We start from the raw sequence: 22,209 nt of genomic DNA on the forward strand, positions 1-22,209 counted from the left end.
ATGCTGTGGAGAATAACCATCCCAGTCATATTGGCTGGGGTGCTCTGCATCACCGCAGAGACCAAAAAGCCCAGACCGCAGGGATCCATCCCAGCCGCACACAAGTCCAAAGACAACCTGTCCTCAGAGCGTCACCATCGGATATTGAAGCAGAAACCAGAGGTGCTCTCCTCCAGCCGGGAGGCCTTGGTGGTCACAGAGCGCCGTTACCTCCGCAGAGACTGGTGCAAGACGCAACCGCTCCGTCAGACAATCAGTGAGGAAGGCTGTCACAGTCGCACTGTGGTCAATCGTTTTTGCTATGGCCAATGTAACTCTTTCTATATCCCCCGCCATATGGGCCCCAGCTCGGGTCAGGGGCAAAGTCGAGGAACAACCTCCAGCTCTAGAAGGAAAAACCACAAGGCCCAAGAGCCTTTCCAGTCCTGCTCTTTCTGCAGGCCACATCGCATCACACAGCTCACAGTGCAGCTAGACTGCCCAGACCTGCAGCCTCCTTTCAGACATCGAAAGGTGCAGCGGGTCAAACAGTGTCGCTGCATGTCTGTGGATGCCATCATATGATAATTGTCAAAGAGAGAGCTCTAGAGAAACTTTTCTAAAAATGGACTGGATTCAATTTCTATATGCATCATGTACAAATATTGAACTGTTACACCAAATTACACCAAACAAGGAAGTGTTTTTATTAAAGAAAGACTGGCAGCCATGTTGGAAAGACATTGCTGTCAAACCAGAAATGTAAGACATGTTCACACGTAATATTAAACAATTTTCTCCTCCCTGTTATTTCAGAATGTTTATATATACTGTACCTGGTAGTTTGTTAAGCTTCCTTTATGAGAACGGAGATGATCTGTGATTTAGTATTTTCCTTACATGTCAGTGATATCCAAAGTCATACATTAGTTTATAGATTCTCTGATGCAATGGAGGCCCTAGGCATCAAGTCGGGCAAATCAATGCAAATATAGCATCCAGTAGGGAAAGCACACTACAGCATGTATAATGGAGGAGCTATGCAATATATATAGGATATATATATTTTGTGTAAGTGTGTATGTATGTATGTGAAAAGTATATTAAAGTTATTTCATGTAAAACAGCAGTGGTGTTTAGAGTACGTGTAGTTACTGTGCCACATCATATCATTATTGAACAAAGTATAAATAGAACAAAAATTGCAACAGCTGAATTTCTGTTCACTTTTTGTAATTTCTTTTATTCAATAAATATATTTTTTCAATGTATTCAGTCAAAATATACAAGTCGACGTTGCACATGAATGTCATATTACGTGATCCTATTGCTCTATTGCCATGTGGAAGTTCACACGGTGTAGGAAAAGACAAAACTCGAGCAATAGTTAGTATAGATGAAACAGTTACATAAAATGAAGATGGCTCGAGCAGATCACACCACTTAAAATGCATGTCCTGGATTAAAAGAAAATGTACTAAAAAGTAACTCTAAAAACACATTGATTGATTAGAATTAGACTGAGACACAGTTGGTGAAACATTTAAAGAATGTAGATTCTTCTTTACACTTATCATATAATTGCATATTGGGTATCTTCTAACTTAGCTCTGTATACAGCACGCAGCCGACCTCTATACTGTCCCATAAGGCACTATGTGGGGGGTGAGTTATACGTATACTTATTTACAGAAATACTACAAAATCCAGTCTTTTCCCCATCAAAGGAAAATATACTGAAACAACTTGATCATGGCTTCCTTGCAAACATGGTTTGGAAATAAAATAATTAAAATAGGCTACATATGGCATTAAGAAAATGGAGAGAATTGGATATACTGTACTTTATATATCATTGGTGCACATTTTCGATGACTAAATAGCTTTTTGCCATTTTAGTTTAAGGACGTTTTTGGTGACAATATTCATTTTAATAATGTGTGCGCTGCACTACAAAAGGTGAGTGAGAACGCAACGTTTCTTTCCACCTTCAAACAATATATACTTTTCAAAACACGACTGGTCTAAATCAACTGAAAACAAATACTGGAAGCAAACGTTCCAAAAAAACCCCCCGAACGAGTCATTGTCAGATCGTGTATCTTCTAACTTAGCTCTGTATACAGCACGCAGCCGACCTCTATACTGTCCCATAAGGCACTATGTGGGGGGTGAGTTATACGTATACTTATTTACAGAAATACTACAAAATCCAGTCTTTTCCCCATCAAAGGAAAATATACTGAAACAACTTGATCATGGCTTCCTTGCAAACATGGTTTGGAAATAAAATAATTAAAATAGGCTACATATGGCATTAAGAAAATGGAGAGAATTGGATATACTGTACTTTATATATCATTGGTGCACATTTTCGATGACTAAATAGCTTTTTGCCATTTTAGTTTAAGGACGTTTTTGGTGACAATATTCATTTTAATAATGTGTGCGCTGCACTACAAAAGGTGAGTGAGAACGCAACGTTTCTTTCCACCTTCAAACAATATATACTTTTCAAAACACGACTGGTCTAAATCAACTGAAAACAAATACTGGAAGCAAACGTTCCAAAAAAACCCCCCGAACGAGTCATTGTCAGATCGTGTAAATAAGCATTCCTTGTGCAATAGGCTTGGCGATGATCATTTTCCGTTCTCTGCCTCAGATCTTCTGTCCCAGCTTTGCTTTCTGTTGAATGAAAAATTAGCTATTGATACCCGACAGCACTGGCACTCATTGTGATATGATACTACGACCGTAAGTGGTGTCTCTTCCACACCCTAGAAGGTGTGTAAGAGGAAGAGACTCTTAACAAATAAAAGCACCTAATAGACCATGGAATGACTTGAACAAGAAATGGTAAGACATACTATTCCAGTTGCATGTTTGGGTTTCACATTGTAGCAAGCCTTGTCCTTGGCCTGTCTGAAGCTTTCTTCAGCCTTTTTGACACTGAAAAAAGAGGAGCAACAACCATCTTACGGAGACACTTAATACATAGTTGTTCAAATTTACTTACAAGATGATAAAAGACAGTCTTCCTACTACTTCCCCAGTCTTCGTTCTTTTAAATAACTCACAAACCTCAGCATGACTTGTCATTAGAGACTAAAAAAGCAAATGATCACTGTGTTGGCATTAATTTGAGTGAGCAGACACAGATCCTGTCTGTGCCTGTGCTGCGTGTATACATGTCCACACAGCGCAGGCGATGATTCATATCTTTTGTTCCATTGGCGTCTAAAAGGAAAAGCAGCAGATAATTGAGATGATCGCCAATGGCAAAGGGCAAATAGTCAATGCTTTCAATTTTGTCTTCATTCTTTCCTACTGAAAAAGCAAAGCTTTTGACATGTTGCTTCTCTTAGCAAATGCATATCACTATTTAATCTTCATTTGGCATAATGGACCAATTTGCTATTTGTTGACATGTGCAACAATATCTTTGCATCCATCAAACCACTGGAAGCTAACTGGATGCTGCATGTGCTCTTTCCATTACTGAGTTATGGACAAAGAATTGAGTTCTGTAACTTCTTTCCCTTCATGAATTTGAATGAATCTGATAGGATCTTCAGTGAACACAAGATGTACTGAAAGTTATTATTGGTTCAGGAACTTGCACTTGGGGAATATTATATATCTGTACTATCATGTTTAAATTTCAGAGAAGTATAACCTTCCCAAACACACGAAAAGGAAAAGAGATTCTATGTATCAGCGACAACTGCATTTCAACAGATAACTCATTTTCCATTCATATCCTCACCGTTCCTGTAACATCAACTTATTCTGCTTTTTCCACTGGTCTTTGAAATCGGTAGAAAACTCATGCCAAATGGAGAAGAGTGTGTTGGGAGAGACCTCTTTCTCTCCGGCCTTGGGTTTAACTGAAAAGGACACACTCAGTTCCAAGAAGCTGAGGACAGAGAACAAAAACAGCACTTCAAAGTTGAACTATTACAACACGAGATTACAGAAATCTGCACGACTGTTGTGAAAACGGGCCCGTGCAAAGCAAACACTATGACTAATTTTCAGATTTTTAACATCAGAGTAATAAGAAAAACAAGCCATTCTAGAAAAAAGTAAACACCACCTAGAATTGTTGCTAATAAAGCTACAGAGATAATGTGGATTAAAACCACTACATCTGATGTAAAGTTTAACTTCTGTAGTCCGTAAGTATTTTTTTGTACACCCGGCATTCACTCTCTTTCTGTTCATTGCCTAAGAGCATGAGTGAGGGAGGATGGGAAGGAAAAAAAGATGTCTGACGAAAAAAAAAAAAAAGATGCAGCCAAAGGAAAGTGTATATATGGTATTGGGATGGCACATGTAAAAGTGATATGTGGCGGCCCTTTGCAGTGGATCAATACAGCGGACAGGTTGGGGTCTCTTTGTTTGGAGTGTGCTATAGGAACACATTCCAAGCCGGTGGTAACAGAAGCCTGGAGCCACGGCTGTCTACTCTCGCTCTGCTTAGATAAACAACACAGGCATCACACAAGGGGCCTCCCGCTACTGACGGCTCGGCACAACGGCCTGCACCTTCCTCGCAAGTGAAGAAAAAAGGCATCTACCTACCGGCAAAGTAGCCCGATTACACACCTTCCCATCTAACTCTATTAGATTACATTATCGCATCATCGCTTTGCCTTACAAATTCACGAAACAATAAATGGAGCAAAATGTTTTAGGCCAATATGCTGCAGGAAAACATTTCAAGCGTCAGAAAGATCTTACAGCCTCTGAGTGTCCACCAGCTGCTTCTCTCGTGTCTCTAGGTTGGTTTTGGCTGTAAAAGAAAGCATGGGATTATATTAGGATTAGGACAGGGAAAGGATACGATTTCCAGGTACATCGGAAAAAAACAAACAAACATATCTTTCACTCTAATTTCAAGTTGTATTTTCGGAGGATTCCATATGTCATCATACTTAAATCAATACTGATCTTCAAGGTCAGCGTCACGCCACCGGGTTATAGAGTGTTGGATTGTCCACTGTTGCCCATGCATCTGACAAATGAGGACTATGGATCGCATGACAAGCGCTTCTTTGTGCAGTGTTGCTTTAAATGGAGACAGATGACTTTGCGTATGTGTGAGACAGAATAAAAGACAAACAGAAAGAGTATGAGAAACCTGAGAAAGCTGGAGACTGCGCTCGACATCAGGAGATATTCCAGCAGGTGACAAACTTTTCTACTCATTTTGATTTTGCTATAAATGCGTCAGTGAGAAAAGCACCACAGGTAGCTGCTGATCACATTTTAGATCCTTCGTCTCATATTAGAGTCAGTTTTCAAATAGCAGAGCAGGAGTAGTGGAGTCAGCCCAGCTGTTTTTCTGGTCTATATTTTCCACTGTGCTGCTCTGACTGTGACAAAAGGTTACACTTTAAATTCTCCCCCCAGACGACTTCTGCCCCCCCTCAAGGCCAATTATCTGTAAGTGGTTGCTTCCTAAAACGATCAAATGATCAGAAATGACCCATGACCTCTTCAGGACTTCCCATCCATGACAGCACAGCTGTATAGATAGGACAGAGAATCTTTCCTGGCACAAGCTTGCGTTCTGCTCTTATCCTGGGAAAATCGGATTGTTAACGTGTAAATGAAGCCAGAGCCACATTTAAAGGTTTCAGAGAAGCTTGTGGAGAATAGTGCCAAATCACGCTTTAGCCCACAATCACATCTCTTATGTGAAACTTGGCTTGACGATTGTGTGAAATTGATTTTCATAAGCATTACATATCAATTGTTGTGGTATTCTTGGTCTGGATGTCTAAACTGATAAATCACTTAAAAGAACATCCATGAAGAGAACATCTCATGGATATTTAAAGATGTCAGATCTATTGATACCTCATGCCCTTATTAGGAGTGATTTTACAATGAACTAGAGAAACACTCAGAGAGCACAGACCTCTGCCAAGCAACTCGTTCCTCTGGAAATTGGATTTACACCATCAACATCCGGATCATCATCAAAAGTAAAAGTCGATCGGAGTTGAGATGATTTTTGAATCCGTAAATGGACTTCAATGTTAAAAATGATTATTTTTTCACTACGTCATTCTGGATGGTGGTGAGATAGAGGTGCCCAATCTACATGACTGTGTCAAATTCCATAAACATTGGTCAATAATCAAGCGAGGAACGCATTTTAACGCTCCATTGACTGTAATGTTAACAATATTTTCAAAGTGATCCAGAATCTAGGCTCCCTTCTGGATCATCACCAACATGTAATCATCTGTTCCTGGTAACATTCCGAAGATTTCCTGAAAATTCCATCAAGATCTGTCAATAACGTTTTGAGCTTTGCTGCTAACTGACAGACAAACAAAACAAAGTTGGTGAAAACAAACCTCATTGGCGGCGGTAAGAAAATAATAAAAACAATTATATATATATATATATATATGCCACTTTTAACCATGCAGGTGACATGCAAGATCTTTAGGGTGAGTATGACATCAAACTCACTAATCTTTAAATCCATCAGAAATAGATAATCACATGACCAGAGCTCTGTTGCTTGAAACAGCGAAACCATCAAAGGCTCGAAAGCACAAGGATTTGTGTAGCGAGCAGGGAAAATCGAGCTAGACCAAACAGCCGAACTCCAATAAGTATGCTCCCACTGTTATACCGTGGTTAGTTTCATGGTCACAAAATAAACAAAAGCGGTTTGAACTGTGGAGCCAGAAACAGTTTAACCTCAGGCTTTTCAGAAATTACAGAAATAACAAAAATAAGACATTTGGCTGTTATTCTTTTTTTTCAGTGCTGCAGTGGAGGAACCCCAAGAATACTGTCTGGAGCCTTTCCTAGTCATTTCCGTGTTACGGTGCTGACATTCTGCTCACAGAGGAAAAATCTTGTAGATGGCATCAAAGAGAAAGCAACCATATTTCTCTCAAATATGGAGAGAGAAAAGAAAAGAGAGGGGGAGAGGTGGAAATGGGAGAGATTCTTTCATCTGCAGACTTTCTTTAAAGTGGACAGTGAGCATTACCGCTGAACAACATATGCTATATATTACACTCTCATTTGAATACAAAAGCAGTCGGAAGAGGTCTGTGAGCCAGGTCCTTCAGAAAGATTGGTCACAGTCAACTGAATGTAGCAAGGGTCAAATTCAGTGCTATAAAAAAGCCATTTGGCAAGTGATGTTAAAGCAAGTTTACAAATTTAAGTCTTTCACTTTTGATGTAAACCACAATACTTTAATACTGCTGTATAACATTCGACAGATTAGAGACAAAAGAAAGCATGGTGGCCATGTTGGCAAAGTTTTTGTAGTTTTTGCTGTAATATCAAGTAGAAAAATGTAACACTAGAAGAGCACTCAAAGAGCGCAGACCTCCGTCGAGCAGCTCGTTCCCCTCCTAACTAGATTTACACCATCATCGCGGTGATCTGGATCATCATCAAAAGGTTATAAATTGTTCTTGATATCTTTAGACACCGACCACGAAAGGTCAAAATGAATCGGAGTCGATTCAAGTGTTAAAATGTATTCTTTTTTCCTAATGTCATTCTGGATCCGATCCAGATAAAATTCGGTGGTGAGATAGAGATCCCCACCCTACATGACTGTGTCAAATTCCATAAACGTTGGTCAATAATCAACCCGAGATATTGAGGAACACATTTTGAAGCCCCATTGACTGCAATGTTAATGACATTATCAAAGTGATCCAGAATCCAGGATCCCTGCAGGATAATCACCAAAATGTAATCATCTGTTCCTGGTAACATTCCCAACATTTTCAGAAAAGTTCACCCGGATGCACCCAGAATGTTTTGAGTTAGTTTGCTAACGGACGGACAGCTGGACGGACATAGACACAAACGCGGGCGATTAACCTCCTCCTCGCCTCGGCGGACTTAAATAGCTGTCACCTTTCAGAGACTTGGAATTAAACTCACAGAGCCTACACGACACTATTAGCCATGCTAGCACAACATTGTTCGATTGTCAATCATTTTGGCTCAGCCTGAAATAGCTCAAATACTGGGTAGCTCGCCATAACATTTGGAAAAGACATCCATGGTGCTTCAATTTTAATACATTTGCAGATCCCTTGATTTTCACTTAGCATCTCTCGGAAGCTAAGCTTGTTACTTATCCAGCAAACTTTATTCAAATCTGTTCAATTAATCGGAACAAAAATATTCAACAAGGTTAAAAATTGTTGGCTGAAGAGAGAAGTCGGTTGCTCTACTGAAATAAATGATGGTTTGGAAATATGCAGTTCATTATTAAAAACATTCTTGTTCTCCTCACAGTGAATTTTGGTGGTTTTCTTACTTTTCCTTCATCACAATGTCAAATTAAATGACATTCCCAACCTCTTTTTGAGATCATTCGCACAATGAACCCATGCTAACATGCTGCAAAACTGTAGGGATGGCTTTAGACTCTCTGCTGGAACAAGAGGGCAGTGCAAGAGGAAGCGCTCCTCATTTGCAATCAATTCATCCTCATCATTTTAACATCCCTCTTAGTAAACACCTCATCGTGAAGGTTTACTTGATTTCCAAACAGGAGTGAATGACTGATAGAGAGAAAGAGAGATGAGGTCAAAGAGGCGAGGACTGCTTGTAATCCCTCATTGTCATTCCTCTGACAGAACAAAAGAAACCGTGTTATTATAACAGGACAGCACAGAGACAATGGAAAAGTGAGGGAAGACAGGAACGCGGGGGAAAAATCTTTATCGCCGGGTCAGAACAAATGCAGCTACATGACAGAAAGATGTCACGGCATCAAAAGTACTAATTGAAAGGGATTAGGGGCTCAACATGTTGGTTTTATTCCAGCCTCTCAGGCATCTAGTTCTCCTCACCACAGTCTAACAGCCTGCATGACAGGCTCACCTTCGGCAATCCAGACTGTTCCTTTGATGGGGAGGAAGACATTCCCGGTTTTATAAGACAGGGATCCAAGATAAGACACAGCTACCAATCCGTCAGAGTGTGGACGCACACTTAAATTGCTGTTAGTTACTCAATATAAACTGGAATAAACAGACGTCCCTATGGAAACGACACTGAGTGAACCCTTGTGTCTGCACTGCATGTCTCGCTCCAAACAGCACGGAACAGATTGGAAATGTATCTGCAGCGCTTAAATCTTCGTGATTGATGAGGTGTTTCACATCCTCTCACACCAGATTTGATACAATACCAGTGCAGAAAACGATTGCTTTACTTTTCAGTGTGATGTTGGACTTACAGCCTCTGTTGTTTGAACTCATTGTCTGATGTCGACACAGACGAGCAACCAACCCATCGATGTTCCATGACATTTACCGGTAAAGATAACGCAAGTAAATATATTCTTTTGTTGAAACCAGCAGTTCTTTAGCTGAAAGAATAATCCCCCCCCAGCCACGGTACAACTCCTGTGCTGCATGGTCATGAAAGTCACACAAAGCCAGAGATTTGGCAAAAATCAAGGCCAGTGGCAATGATATTTATTAGGGTTTGACTACACAGATGATATGTGTTAGCAGGATCCGCCCATTGCTGGAATATCCTGGGGATTTATTGACAAAAAAAAGAAGAAGAACAAAACAGGATGTCATCACTCTTATCCTTCAGTGAGACAGGTCTGATAAATGATCCCTTTCTCACCCTGGCTAAGGAATTCCTCCATCTTGTCCTTAAAGGGTTGCAGATTCTCCTCAGAGGACACCTTGCAAATTTTCGCTGTTTCGGCTGAGCATGCTGAAAAACAAGAGATGGTCACGATGAGAGGGGAAACAATATTCCAAGGTATTAATATCTTATCCAGAATTTGTGTTGGAATTACAAAACTCTGCTTTACTCAAATTGAGCTTTCTTTGACAAACCTCTGCTGAATAAGTGTCAATAAAAAGATAATGATCCGTAATGACTAATAAGACACCCCTAGGAATCAAGACGGCCTCCACAATGATCCCCGGAGAACCTTATTTTTTGCGCTCTATCGGCAATCGTAATGGAAACACAGTCAGCTCAAAACCTTCAAGGTGGAGATGCCATGAAATGCTCAAGGGAAGTGGAGGGTCAGGGCAGGGCAAGGGATAATCCATATACCATATGATGCTTTAACCAAAAGGTGCACAGAAAATCTCTCTTTACTGTGTTGCTTTCCGATTTTCTTTGAGCCCGCCAAGGCCATTTCGGCACCGCCTACCTATCAGAACCCGCCTCTGGGACCAACGTCTGTTAGAGCGTTCAGCTGTCTCTGTTAGGTAATGAAGAGGTCTGCAGGTATAGCATGTGATAATGCATTTATGTAGGGTCAGCATGTGCCACTGCCACTGGGGTCGAAGCAGGCCCGTCCATTTCCCCTGCGAGCAACTCCTACTTTATGAATAGCAAATAAATGAACAGACTATAGAATCATTATCACAAAAGGAACTTAATCTTTAGCAATGCAGATCAGGCGCCTGATTGGTTTAGCAGAATATTTCAGTATATGAGACATGGTAAAGAACAGACCTGGTTTGGGGAATTGTCAAAAGAGCAGCGAGTAAACAAGCAACGTACGTACTCACATGTCTGCATATGTTTTCATAAAAACATTTTTTTTCAACCACCTGTAGGAACTTGAGTCCTTGGAAAGTATTCTGAATGCTGACTGACTTGAGACAGAATAATGAGAGGATGTATTTCTCATCTGCCTCATTCATGAGAACTCTTTGAACTCAACCAATTAGTTTGGCATGTCAAGCAAGCACAATCCAATTCCACAGGTTTTCCACAGGGTTTGCTCTGCAGTAATGTAACTCATTCAGTGTGGTCACCATTGTTTTTTTTTAAATATAGGAAACATTGATTATTTTAAATACTTTATGTGTTTATTATACTAAAATGAAACATTTTGCTTTATTGAGGTTATTCATAATTTGAGTTTTGAAATCCGATTTCTTGTTGTGTGAATTCAGAACTTAATTAAATGTGACAAAAACATTTATGTATGTATGTATGTGTTCATGACATATAAGCAGGCCAATACAAAGGCATGGCAAGTTATGCAATAGGAAGCACGGCGGCACAGTGGGTAGCGCTGTTGCAGCAAGAAGGTCACAGGTTCAAATCCAATTTGTGGCCTTTCTGTGTGGAGTTTGCATGTTCTCCTCGTGTCTGTGTGGGTTCTCTCCGGGTTCGTCCGGCTTCCTCCCGCCACCAAAAACATGTGAATTAGGTGAATTGGTGACACTAAATATGTGTGAGTGTGTGGGTGAATGATTGTTTCTCTATGTCTGGCCCTGTGAATAAAGAGTCATCATCCAGGACTCCGATGAACATTTTGATCTCCACTTTAGGACAGCAAAGGCACATCAGGCCCAATAGGAGTCTACATCTGACAAGTCAAATCTGCTTCTGGTTAGCTCATCTGTATGACAAACAGATGCTATCTCTCTGTTTGACTCACCCATCTAGACATGACGAGAGCTGGTTAAGTTAAATATTAGTTTCCATTGGGCTAAGAGATGCATGTGCATGGATTAATACAGAATTCATCCCATGTGATGAACTTTGCTATAACGGGCAGGACGCATGGATGACTTTGCAGTTTAACAGTATTGACAAATACCATCGAGGTCTTTCCTCAGTTTCCGCAGATCTTTTTGAAAGTCATCAAACTTCATCTGGGAGGCTTGGAAAAGTTCCTGAGGCTCAGGCAGAGGGTAGACACAAGTTTCTCTGCCAGCATCCTGGTAAAGAACAAAAGACATTCAGGCATAAAAAGCCCATACACATGTCAAAGCCAATCGTTCTCAAATGGCAGAGGGCCCCTTCAGTATATACTGTACACACCAGGCATGATTGAAATAAAAGACCTGTACAAACTAATCGGCACCGAGCGGAATGGATCAACCTGCAACATATTACGACTATCAAGCTTATTGCAGAGAAGTGCCATTCGGAGCGCTCGAGCCGTGTCATGCAGGTTGATTTTGGCAAGCAGCACTCGACTGAGTTCATCTCATCTGGAGAACCTAATTATTTACACGAGCACTCCTTTGGATGCTGTGCCAATGAACAGACTTGGTCTGAACGAACACAGGCCAAAGCAGAGACGGAGACAAAGAGCGAAAGACAGAGATTTGTTCCTGCCATAAATGAGGAAAGTGAAAACAAATAATTTGATAAAGGATAAGCCATGATATCCTCTGGCAAAGAGAGGCGATGAAAAGAAAGCTCTGGACGGATTTCTAAGGAAATCAGACCCAAACAGAAAAGTCGCTCAAATAAACAGGAACCAAAAACGTACCTCATCAAAGTTCCTTAGATAGTAAGCAACAATATAGGACAGAAGACTCTGGGCATCCTACAAGGAAAAAAAAAATCATCATAAATACAATATCCAGATTCATCCGGATTCCCTTTATTTATCAACCTAATTACATTTTAATTTGTGAGAGGCAAACGAGAGCAGAGACAAGGGGCATAGAAGTCGAGGATAAATTATCACATTGGAAGAGAAGTAAAACAAAACAACTGTACTGGGCTGGATTTCCTGCGTCAGAGTTGGTGGAAAGTTTTGATGTTCTTCATGGATACCTTACTCAGTCTCCCATCACAAAAACACAATCCACTACTGTGCCCTTTTATGGCTGTGCATGCGGAACCCTTGATGATATTGAATGAGAACAGCAAACAGAATGGCGTCGCCTCTAAATCCTCCAGAGCTCTGGTCTTCCTGTTTAACTCCAACGAAGGTTCCTATTAACGCCCGGACTCGGGGTTCTGGACTTCGCCACGGATGAGACCGTTATGAAACTAAATCAACATTTAGAGGCAATATTTTCCATCATCACCTATATTTTCCAAGACATTTACAGAATAAAGCTGCGTTTCTGTGGATTTAACATTTACTTATTCGACACAAGGTTCTCCACACATTTCGGGCCCCCGTCTGCTTGTGAAAAGCACTTGAGCAGTGAAAGTGCCTGCTCCTGATGTTTGCTTTTACTTCTGTAACCCATAAACTCACACAACTCTTAACGTCCTTCAGTTTTGGCAGAATGTCCAAGGTGAAGCCGTCAGCTTGCCCTCGAGACCGATTACCTCCGTTCATGAAGTTGCCAAAAGCTAGAACCAGACCAAGCACCTGCAATACACACTCACTGCTCTGGAGAGTCTGATACACATACACACACACACACACATAAAAAATATGAAGATATGAGGGATAAACGAGGCATCAGGCACAGAAATTAAAGGCTAGCAGCTCACCTTGCATACTCGCTGAAGGATTTCTACTTTGCGGGTAATTGACGTGATGCATTCAAGGAACGTTGACTGAAACAGGATGCAGAACACTCGTTCAGAGAAGTTGGGGATTTGGGATAACTGGCACAGAAACCTGACAAGGGCACAAAATGAATCAGCATGGCACGTCAGTTTGATACCTCATGGACTTAACCGGTTCAGAAGACAGGTGTGACTCTTACTGCTCAGGCTTATCCAGCGGCTTGGCATCCTCCTTGTCTTTGGAAGATTTCAGATGCCTCTTAATGCCATCCATCTCGTCAGCTTGAGCGCGCTTGAAATGAAAGAGAGATATTTTTTTTCACTAAGGGCAGATTAAATTTAAAACATTTGTAGCGAACGATACAATAAAAAATATATAAAAATATATGAATAAATCGTATATAAATGGGACAAAACCACAGAATCTGTGAAAATGAAATTAGATTATTTAAAAAGGTTAGATAAACTTGATATTATCTTAAATATGATAGTAGATGCGATTGAATTTAGCTTTACTGTTATTGTCCATTGCAAGTACGCAGCATCAAAGAGTGTTTTAGCAGTGACATAGGCGCTGAGGTAAAATTGTACAATTGCCCTCGAAAGCAAAAGCAGCTTCTTGCAATCTTCTGTCGCTTGTTCCCCTCTTCGTCCAATCACAACAAATCACATTTTCCTTTAGCCAATAATTTGAAAGCATCCAATTTGTAAATTGTTGTTATTTCAGAAAAATCCACATTTAATCTCCATCGATTCACCGCACGTCATCTCCAAGCAAATCCTCTTTACAGACGTTTTTTCTGGTTAAATCGTCACACAAATCGAGCTCCATTCCTCATCAGCACCACCAAGGTCCCTCCTGCATATCTAAAGCTTCGACTTCTTTGCATGGTTCCTCTTAGTGAGTCTGTTAATGCACGTAATCTTATTTCAATTCTGTCATTATTACCTTTCTTCTTATTAGACTCTTAAAGATTATTGAAATATTAATTATTAAAGTTGTTAATTAAACTCAATTGTATGTTGGTTTATACTGCATATATTTCAAAATATGCTTCACGTTGTCATCAGCCAGGCTACTTTCACGACTATTACTCTGCTGCCAAGCAGTTATGTGCACAAAATAAAACATCAGAGCAGAAACGCTGCTTATTTTCCACACGAGAAAAAGACAATAGTTGTTAATGTGGCAAAACAATAAAAGCATCCCCACAAGAGACTGTAAAGCCTCTCTCAGTCCACCTAGAGACTCACAAAGAGCGTCAGCAGCCTGGTCTGCTGCTCTGTTTCCCTCCATCTGTCTCTCCGGGGTTTGACCTCAGCATGGATCTTTGGAAAACATCAAACGCCAGCATCAAACGCACCGAGGGCCCGATTAGTATTCTACACACTGCGGCCTTCTTTCGATGAGGGCAGGCGCTCCTTCGCCTTCTCTCGAGATGTTTTCAAGTGTAAATATATTTAATGCAAAGCAGATTCTTTTCAAAGGGTAGCAGCAGAGCCCAGCAGTGTTTGGTGTAATTGGGGACAAGTAGGCATTAGCGTGCGATCTTTGAATCGCTAGGGCATGTTTCAGCGGTTGTTAGTATGAGGAATACAGTCCCATGCCGAATATCACATTTAAAGGAAAGCGGGATGATTTTTGTGATGCCAGAATTTTGCAGGAGCCAAGTGGCATTCATTAGCCAGGTTTTCTGGTGCGGAGCTAAACAGAGCAAGGCAGGGCTTAATCACTATTTATGCCAGTCATTTTTCAATGGAACAACATTTCTGAGATTAGATGTACACGAGACCTGCCAAAGAACGGTGTCCAAAATGACAAACTGTATCATGCGGTAAACGAGTCAAGTATATTTAGACATCACGGGGCTTAGCCATTTAAAACGAGGCATGAGGTGATTGGCGTTATTAAACTTTGCAGGAGGAACCGCGGCCCTATCTGACCTCGGCGACCTCTAGCGACCGTCAGCTGAAAGGATTCTGAACATCAGACAAGCAGTCTGGGTCCAGATTATGGCTTGTGATATTAGAATGGAGGGAGCAACGTCCCACTATCACTGTGACCCCTTTAATGGCAGCGGCTTATTGTTCAAAGAACAGGAGTGGCTATAATCTGCAGCTCATAGACTGAGTGACTCTGTCCTTGCTTGTGTGAGCGTGTGCGTCTGTCTGCATGCACACGGAACGGAACGTTCACTTTTGAGTGGGTCAAACATGTTTGTTTGTGAGCGCGTTTGTGCGCGAGGGAAAAAAGAGAGCGAGGAAAAGCAAGGCGACTTCGCCCGCAGCGCAGCGAGCGAGCGAGCGAGGGTGTAACCATTAGAAGCCCCTCGCATTCCTCAAGACAGGCCGACTTTGCTGCCAACTGTGGTTTAGGGGGCTGGAGACCCACAGACAGGATGGAGTCTCGTAATACAAAAGAGAAACAATTTGACTCCTCGACTCAGTAACAGAGCCTTAGGCCGTAAGAGGCAGAAGGAGAGAGAGAGGAGAAGGCTTGAAGTCGAAGGGCGAGAGGAGAGGCTGGGAGACTTTTGATCCTCAGTTATGACACATTGGTTCAAATCTACAGCTTTGTCTCGAGCCTCGGTCTCATTCCCATGATCAGTGTTATTAATATGCCTCTGGCTGTCAGGGGTCCAGACATCTCCTGTGTAGTTCTGCCAAAAGGCAATTCACAGGAATTTCACAGCATCTTAAAACTGTAACACAGTCGAAATGTAGGAAGCATGCCCGTTTTCACGATCCATTATTTATTGCACTGACTTCAAACAGGGCCTGGACTTTTCCTATAATTGACGTTTGATGAATATGTATATAGTATACCGTATACAACAGGCCTGTCGCAACCTAAATGGAAAGCAGTGACAGCAGCTCCCTTTTTATTTTATGCTGATAGAATATGAAACAATGCGGTCATTTCGCTTTGGCAAGTGTCGATAAACCACGCCTGAGGTTTCAGCTTTGCCCATGTGACGCTAATGCTAGAGTTTCTCTGCCATTGCTTGCTTTAAAGCGTCAGATCGCATTCAGGCCAGTAGACAAACCTATACAAGGAATGGCTCTGTCGCCAAACAGCACACATACCGGAACGTTTGTGGCGTGCCCGTTTGTTTTGCCATCTAATGCAGACTTCCTTCAGCTCACCCTTCCAACACGGGACATTAACTTCACACTGTGAAATTTGTTCACGGCAAAGAGGCATTTCTGGACGATGCAAAATTCTTGTTGCGTGATGCAATAGTTTGAGACATTTAATTTAAAAAGTATTATTTCTTTTACTGCCCAAAAATAATAAATAAAAAAGTTCAGCTTTTGGTAATGCTCCAAAAATTATCTCAGGATGAAAACTGTTTGGCGTTTTGTGGCTCGACCAGATGGAATTGGCAAAAATATCACAAACAATAACCAATATTTTATTTATTGATTTTATTTTGTTGACACCAATGCTTATTGAGTCTTCTTTGGCTTTAATTCTGTAACAAAATGATGACGTATGTGTTATTTCTATGGCACTAAGACAAGCCATACAGCCATAAATCATTTGATTTGTCTCCAGCAATGTTATCCAATGTAATAATTGTATTGCGAACCACAGAGGGAAGAAAACAAAGAAGATTTTCCCAGACCAAGCACTGTAGTCAAGATCAGCTTGTGCTGTCAGTGTAGTTACTTTGTATAATCACACAGTGTTTGTTGCTCAACTTTGTGTATTTATATGAGTCTGCACTGGCAAGAAAGTCCAGAAATACTTTTCAGCTTGGGAATTTTCTTTCACTGGTCTTTTGACTTTACTGTAACCACTGTCCACATGAGCCTCAATAATCCTCTTACAAAGTCAAAATGTTTTCTGTTGTACCCATAAAAAGAACTCAATTCCAAGTAGCCCCCTGCACATGTTGTACTTACATTTTCATAAAGGGCTTGCAGAGTCTCCAGATCAACAACAGTGTTGTCCATATTTAGGATGGCTGCGGATGGAAAAAGGAGGACATGTTTAATGTGAACACTGAAGCAAAAGCATGTCATGATATTCCGGTTCTACTTCTGAGAAACGTCAAAAAGTCACAAGTCAAACTCCCACCAAAAAGGTTTGTGAGTTCTTGTGCTTTAACAGTTTTATTTAGCAGCGAAATGAACCACAAACTGAACACAACATTTCCTGCTTCTGAAAGTGCGGTGAAACAATGACAATATTTCCCCCCGCACAGTCTCACGGTGGCATGATCTTTGTGTTACATATATATCAGCTGTGATAGCACAGAAGGGGCCACAAACGAATACAGAAATGTGGAGGCCTTAGAAATCTGTCAAAGCTACAAAGATCTGTGTTTGAACTGCCGTGTTTGAATTCCTTGTGTCGCCTTTTAGTCTCGGCGTGAGGGACCTGGCGCCCGCGAGTATTAATCCTTTAAAAGTAAATGTTTAAAGACAAACAGAGCCCGGGGTCTGTGGTGTTGAGGCTGAGGTGTTGCTATATGCACAATCAGCCAGTGAAACACTCAACACCTATATATATATATATATATATATATTTCCCTATGCTCCGGGTGTCCGAATGACTGACAGTGCTTTTTTGATTCGCTGATCTTATGGTTGAGGTGCATTAATGTCAGAAGAGATGCAGAACTTCATGCACAATGATAACATTGCATTGCATCATATTCTGCACTCAGACATCAAGTAGGACAGAATTCCTTGGAAACCTTTCACAAACAAAATTAGGACCAAGTAAAAATGCAAAAATGAACAAAACATGAGAACAACTAAATAAAAAAATGAAGGGAAGGGGGGGGGGTGCTAAAGCAACTGTTGTTTGGCTCTCGCCAGCTCGGTCTCATATTTTCAATGTTGATATAGCTTTATCTGCCATTAGGTAATCCAGTACCTTTTTTCATCTCTTTACTCTTGTGCTGCAAAGGCAAATGTACTCCGGCTTTCCAAGTTGTTTGCTGTCACTCGCTAACCTTTTTTTTTTTTTTTACACTCTCTCCTCTTCCAATGTTACCACAGGAATAACTTCCTCCTCTTTGACTTTCCCCTCGTCTGTTTCTTGCACTCTTCTCTTGTAACCATTTGGTTTTCATTACCATCTGAACCAGAGTCTGGCTGGCTGCTTTATTTGGAGACGGGTTAAAAAGATATGGGAGAAAACCATATCCTCGCTCTGACACAGACCTCTTATGACAAAAAAACCCCTCATCCTCATATGCTTGGCTTTACCCCCACCACCACGTTCAACCCCATTGTGGCGCAGACAACCACTGTATTATAGCGCGACCGGCACTCCAAAGCCTCACAGGAAGCAGACACCGCACGGAAATGTCATATGAAACATGCAGAGGGTCGGCCGAGTCTGATAACAAACAACAACAGCTGTGAGGAATTAGCGAAACGTGTCGACTTCTCACCGAGCAGCGGGGCCGCCATACAGCAGATGCCATCTAACTCAGCAAATAAGAAACTGTGTTTCTTCAAGTAAGGGATATTTGAATAAAGACGACTTTGATAGTCACCGTCTTCTTCGTGAAACAAAAGAATGACTCACTACACCGAAAGGAATAATTACAAAGCTTGAGAAATGAGTCAACAGTTTGTCTTTTGATTTCTTAATCATGTTGTAGGGAATTTCCGTATTTAGATGGGATTCCACAAAGTAATTACATGCCGACACCACTAGGAACACACTACATTTAGTTTGTTATTGTAATGACTGATTTCAATTGAAGGCATCACAACAGTGATGTCACACAACACAGATAAACATGGGCTTAGATTGGCTGGGGCGGGACCCCCACCTGGAGGGGGCCGGACTCATGGACATTGAAAGACGCGGACGCAGAGGGCGGCCCTTTGTTCGGACCTGAGACTCACACACGGAGCAGGATCGAACCTCAGCGCTGATATCTGAACCAACTTGTATTGATCTGCATGTTATATAAATATCTTAATCATGACCCAAATCCTCTTTATTGACCACGCACCCACACGGAGAAGAAGAACCGGGGAGGGTTAAGGAAAACCCTAACAATGTCAAACCTCCGATGTCATGAAGGCGTGCGAGTCATCATTGGATTAAAATGCGTGACTGAGGAAATTAAATAAAATCTTATGTTATTTGTGTGTGTGTGTGAGGGAAGAAACAGGCATCTCACACTTCTGGTAAATAATAACTGTTCCTCTGTCTGATCTCACTTTCCGCATTATGCTGAGGTTTCCAATCAGTGCTAATTATTTACTATGGAAAAACCATCCTAACACAGGAGATAAATGACTGCTCATTAAAGAGGCCCTCCCACCCCGACCCGGAAAGGATGCGTGAAACGTTAAGACGCTGAGGCCACAAGCAGAACACAGCGTTGAAAATATCTACCAGCAATGGTGCACATTGGTTTTAATGTCACCTTCCCAGCTGCTGTGCATATTGAGATAAAGGATAGACGCTGTAATAACGGCTCTGATGAAGGAAGGTTGCACAGGATGGGGAGATGAGCAAAAGTGTTTAGACACATGGATGAGAGAAGGCTGGAGAGCAATCAGAGAGTACCGTAACTAAAACAGGAAAACAGTCTGTTCCTATTAAATCTCCTGAACGATGTCACCTTAACAAAAACCCCTCAGACAAGAAGGTGACGGCTCATCAGAGATAGACAAGAAGAAAGATGTTAGACGAGGAGAGATGATACAGAATGAGAAGGGAGGTGGGTGACAAAAGGAAAAGCATATTAGATGCCTCTGAACATGATGATGACACCTGATTAGAGAAACCACAGTGAGGTTGAGGCTTTCGTAATGACCTCGGCTGCTCAATCTATCTCATGTCTCACCACACTGAGGGTAAAAAAAAAAGTATTTTATGAACATGGCAAATAGTACTCCAAAAACAAAACTATCTGCGTGTGATGTCCTTTTAAATCTGGAGGGAACACATTATCCTGTGACTGTGATGCCGTTATTTCACTATAAACTGTGTCACAGCTACAGAAGCACGAGCTTGTAACCGACTGAATGACAACACTTACCGTGTTGTATGTCCTTCATGTCGAGGTGAATGCTGGACATCAGGATGCCGACAGCCTGCGAGCGCTTGTTGCTCAAGAGCTTCACAACCTAAGAATCAACGAGACCAACAGATGTGATTTGCGGGGTTATTCAGCACATAATGGAGGAACACGTCCTGGAAAACTTTACACAATTAAATTTAAACGCTCTGAAATGTGCAACGTTGGATGGCTGCTTTTCCTTTCCTTTGTAGCCGTGTTGCCAAATGTGTGGAGACATGAATTACTGTCCTCTAACAGATCAATTGAGAGGATACCGGTGATTTAAAAATATATATATTTCATGCAATTGTACAAATATCACTACAACCTTTTTTTAAATACTCAAAAAGCAAATGCTACCTTAATACTAGTTTGCCTTTGTCAAAGCCAAGAAGTGGAATATTGAGCCAATGTTGTAAAAACTACAACCAACCATTAGGAACCACAGCACCGCCTGCATAAGCAGAATTATGCACTAAGTAGTGCTGTGGTGAGACACTGAGGCCGCAGACATAGAACATAGAGGAGAAAACTGTTACTACAAAGGTACAATATCAGCTCCCTGGCAGCTGTGAATGCTGAGATGAAGGTTTCAATGCTCTGGTGGAGGAGGGCTGAACAGGATGGGGAGATGGAGGAAAAAAGTATTTAGACACATGGATGAGCGAAGACCGGGGCGCAATCAGGGAGTAACTAAAACAGGAAAACAATCCGTTGAATGATGTCACTTTAACAAAGCTGCTCAGACAAGGAGGTGAAGCCTCATCAGAGACAGACAGTTGTTATTCTGGATGAAAAACTGCATCCAACCACCGGGGACCGCCGTTCACCTGCATGAGCAGAATCATGCACTGGGTAGCAATGTGGTGGAGGGACAGGGACAGGAAATTCATATCCTACTGTGATCCAGACAGAACACTTCCATCTAAACCAGATCACACAGACCACAGACCTTTAAAACACACAGGAAGTCATACACCAGCTCTCAACTGTCTCAGCTCAACCACAGCTCCAGGGGAAAGGCCACTGCAGATACGATGCAGGAAGGCTTCCATTGTAATAGACAGGCTTAATGGCATTGAAAAATACAAGTCATTAGTCATGTCTAACAGCTGACAGTGACTCATTAGTTTACTACCTAGTTTACTGCAGAGCCTAATTTAACAAAGGATGATTGCCAGACAATCAATCGCTCGATTTTCACGACAAATGTATGTCTCCCATGAATCGCAATGATGATATTTAACATTAAATAAACCAGTGTGTGCTTTGAGCCATATATTAGAGACAGTGGCATTTCAAATGTCATCCTTTTCATCCTATTTACAGAATAAATATTCTATACAACAAATTCAACTGTAATTTGTATTAAAATCTTATTCTGAATTACAAAAATGTGCCACATGAATTTGACGCAACCTCACAATTCCACAAATGAACAAACTATTTTGTCAGTTGTGAAACATCTGATGTTACATTGTACGCCGGCGATCTGGGAAGACTGAGAGATAAGATGGAATACTTAGGAAACGTGGGAAACGTGTAAATGAAACAAGCAAAGGGACACCTTGAAAGATAGTAAATAGATATTACAATACTCCAACAAAACTTTAATAATGAAACAATGAAGGACAGGCAGTGACGGCATTCTGGGTCAAAGGTTTTGGAGGTGTTGAGTTGACTCCTGTTTCATGTTTATTTGGAGACAAAACCCAGCTAGCAAATATTTCTAAAAGCGAATTTTTATTGTTATTGTTGTCCATCTGGTTAGAGCTTCCAGACATCTCTAGAGACTAACACAAATAACAAAAAACAGCTCTGAGAGGGAAAATGCATTGGTAAAGACTGCATTCTGAATACATGCCTCGCAGGCTAAAAGGCAACGAGGATGATGAGACCACCCCATGGGGGGGCTGCTTTG

At 41.3% G+C, this 22,209-nt stretch overlaps 2 protein-coding genes across 2 annotated transcripts in view; one reads left to right on the plus strand and one right to left on the minus strand.

Annotated features, from left to right (window-relative positions):
• On the plus strand, window positions 1-1,119 carry LOC137895832 (gremlin-2-like). The gene has a single exon (XM_068741351.1). It carries the CDS (start codon window positions 1-3, stop codon window positions 562-564), a length of 564 nt encoding a protein of 187 aa, XP_068597452.1. The 3' UTR covers window positions 565-1,119.
• Window positions 1,120-2,556: 1,437 nt separating this feature from the next.
• fmn2a (formin 2a) overlaps window positions 2,557-22,209 on the minus strand; it is a 28,509-nt gene continuing 8,856 nt past the window's right edge. Inside the window, exons 6-17 of the mRNA XM_068741785.1 lie at window positions 20,268-20,355; window positions 17,155-17,216; window positions 13,446-13,537; window positions 13,228-13,357; window positions 12,986-13,132; window positions 12,263-12,319; window positions 11,582-11,702; window positions 9,631-9,723; window positions 4,726-4,777; window positions 3,749-3,898; window positions 2,850-2,931; window positions 2,557-2,667 (exon numbers count right to left, since the gene is read on the minus strand). Coding sequence (XP_068597886.1) covers window positions 2,641-2,667; window positions 2,850-2,931; window positions 3,749-3,898; window positions 4,726-4,777; window positions 9,631-9,723; window positions 11,582-11,702; window positions 12,263-12,319; window positions 12,986-13,132; window positions 13,228-13,357; window positions 13,446-13,537; window positions 17,155-17,216; window positions 20,268-20,355 — 1,101 coding nt within the window. The 3' untranslated portion in view covers window positions 2,557-2,640. The remainder of the gene's footprint in view (window positions 2,668-2,849; window positions 2,932-3,748; window positions 3,899-4,725; window positions 4,778-9,630; window positions 9,724-11,581; window positions 11,703-12,262; window positions 12,320-12,985; window positions 13,133-13,227; window positions 13,358-13,445; window positions 13,538-17,154; window positions 17,217-20,267; window positions 20,356-22,209) is intronic.

The sequence above is a fragment of the Brachionichthys hirsutus genome, chromosome 7 (assembly GCF_040956055.1).
Source record: "Brachionichthys hirsutus isolate HB-005 chromosome 7, CSIRO-AGI_Bhir_v1, whole genome shotgun sequence".
In the NCBI taxonomy this organism is placed as follows: Eukaryota; Metazoa; Chordata; class Actinopteri; order Lophiiformes; family Brachionichthyidae; genus Brachionichthys; species Brachionichthys hirsutus.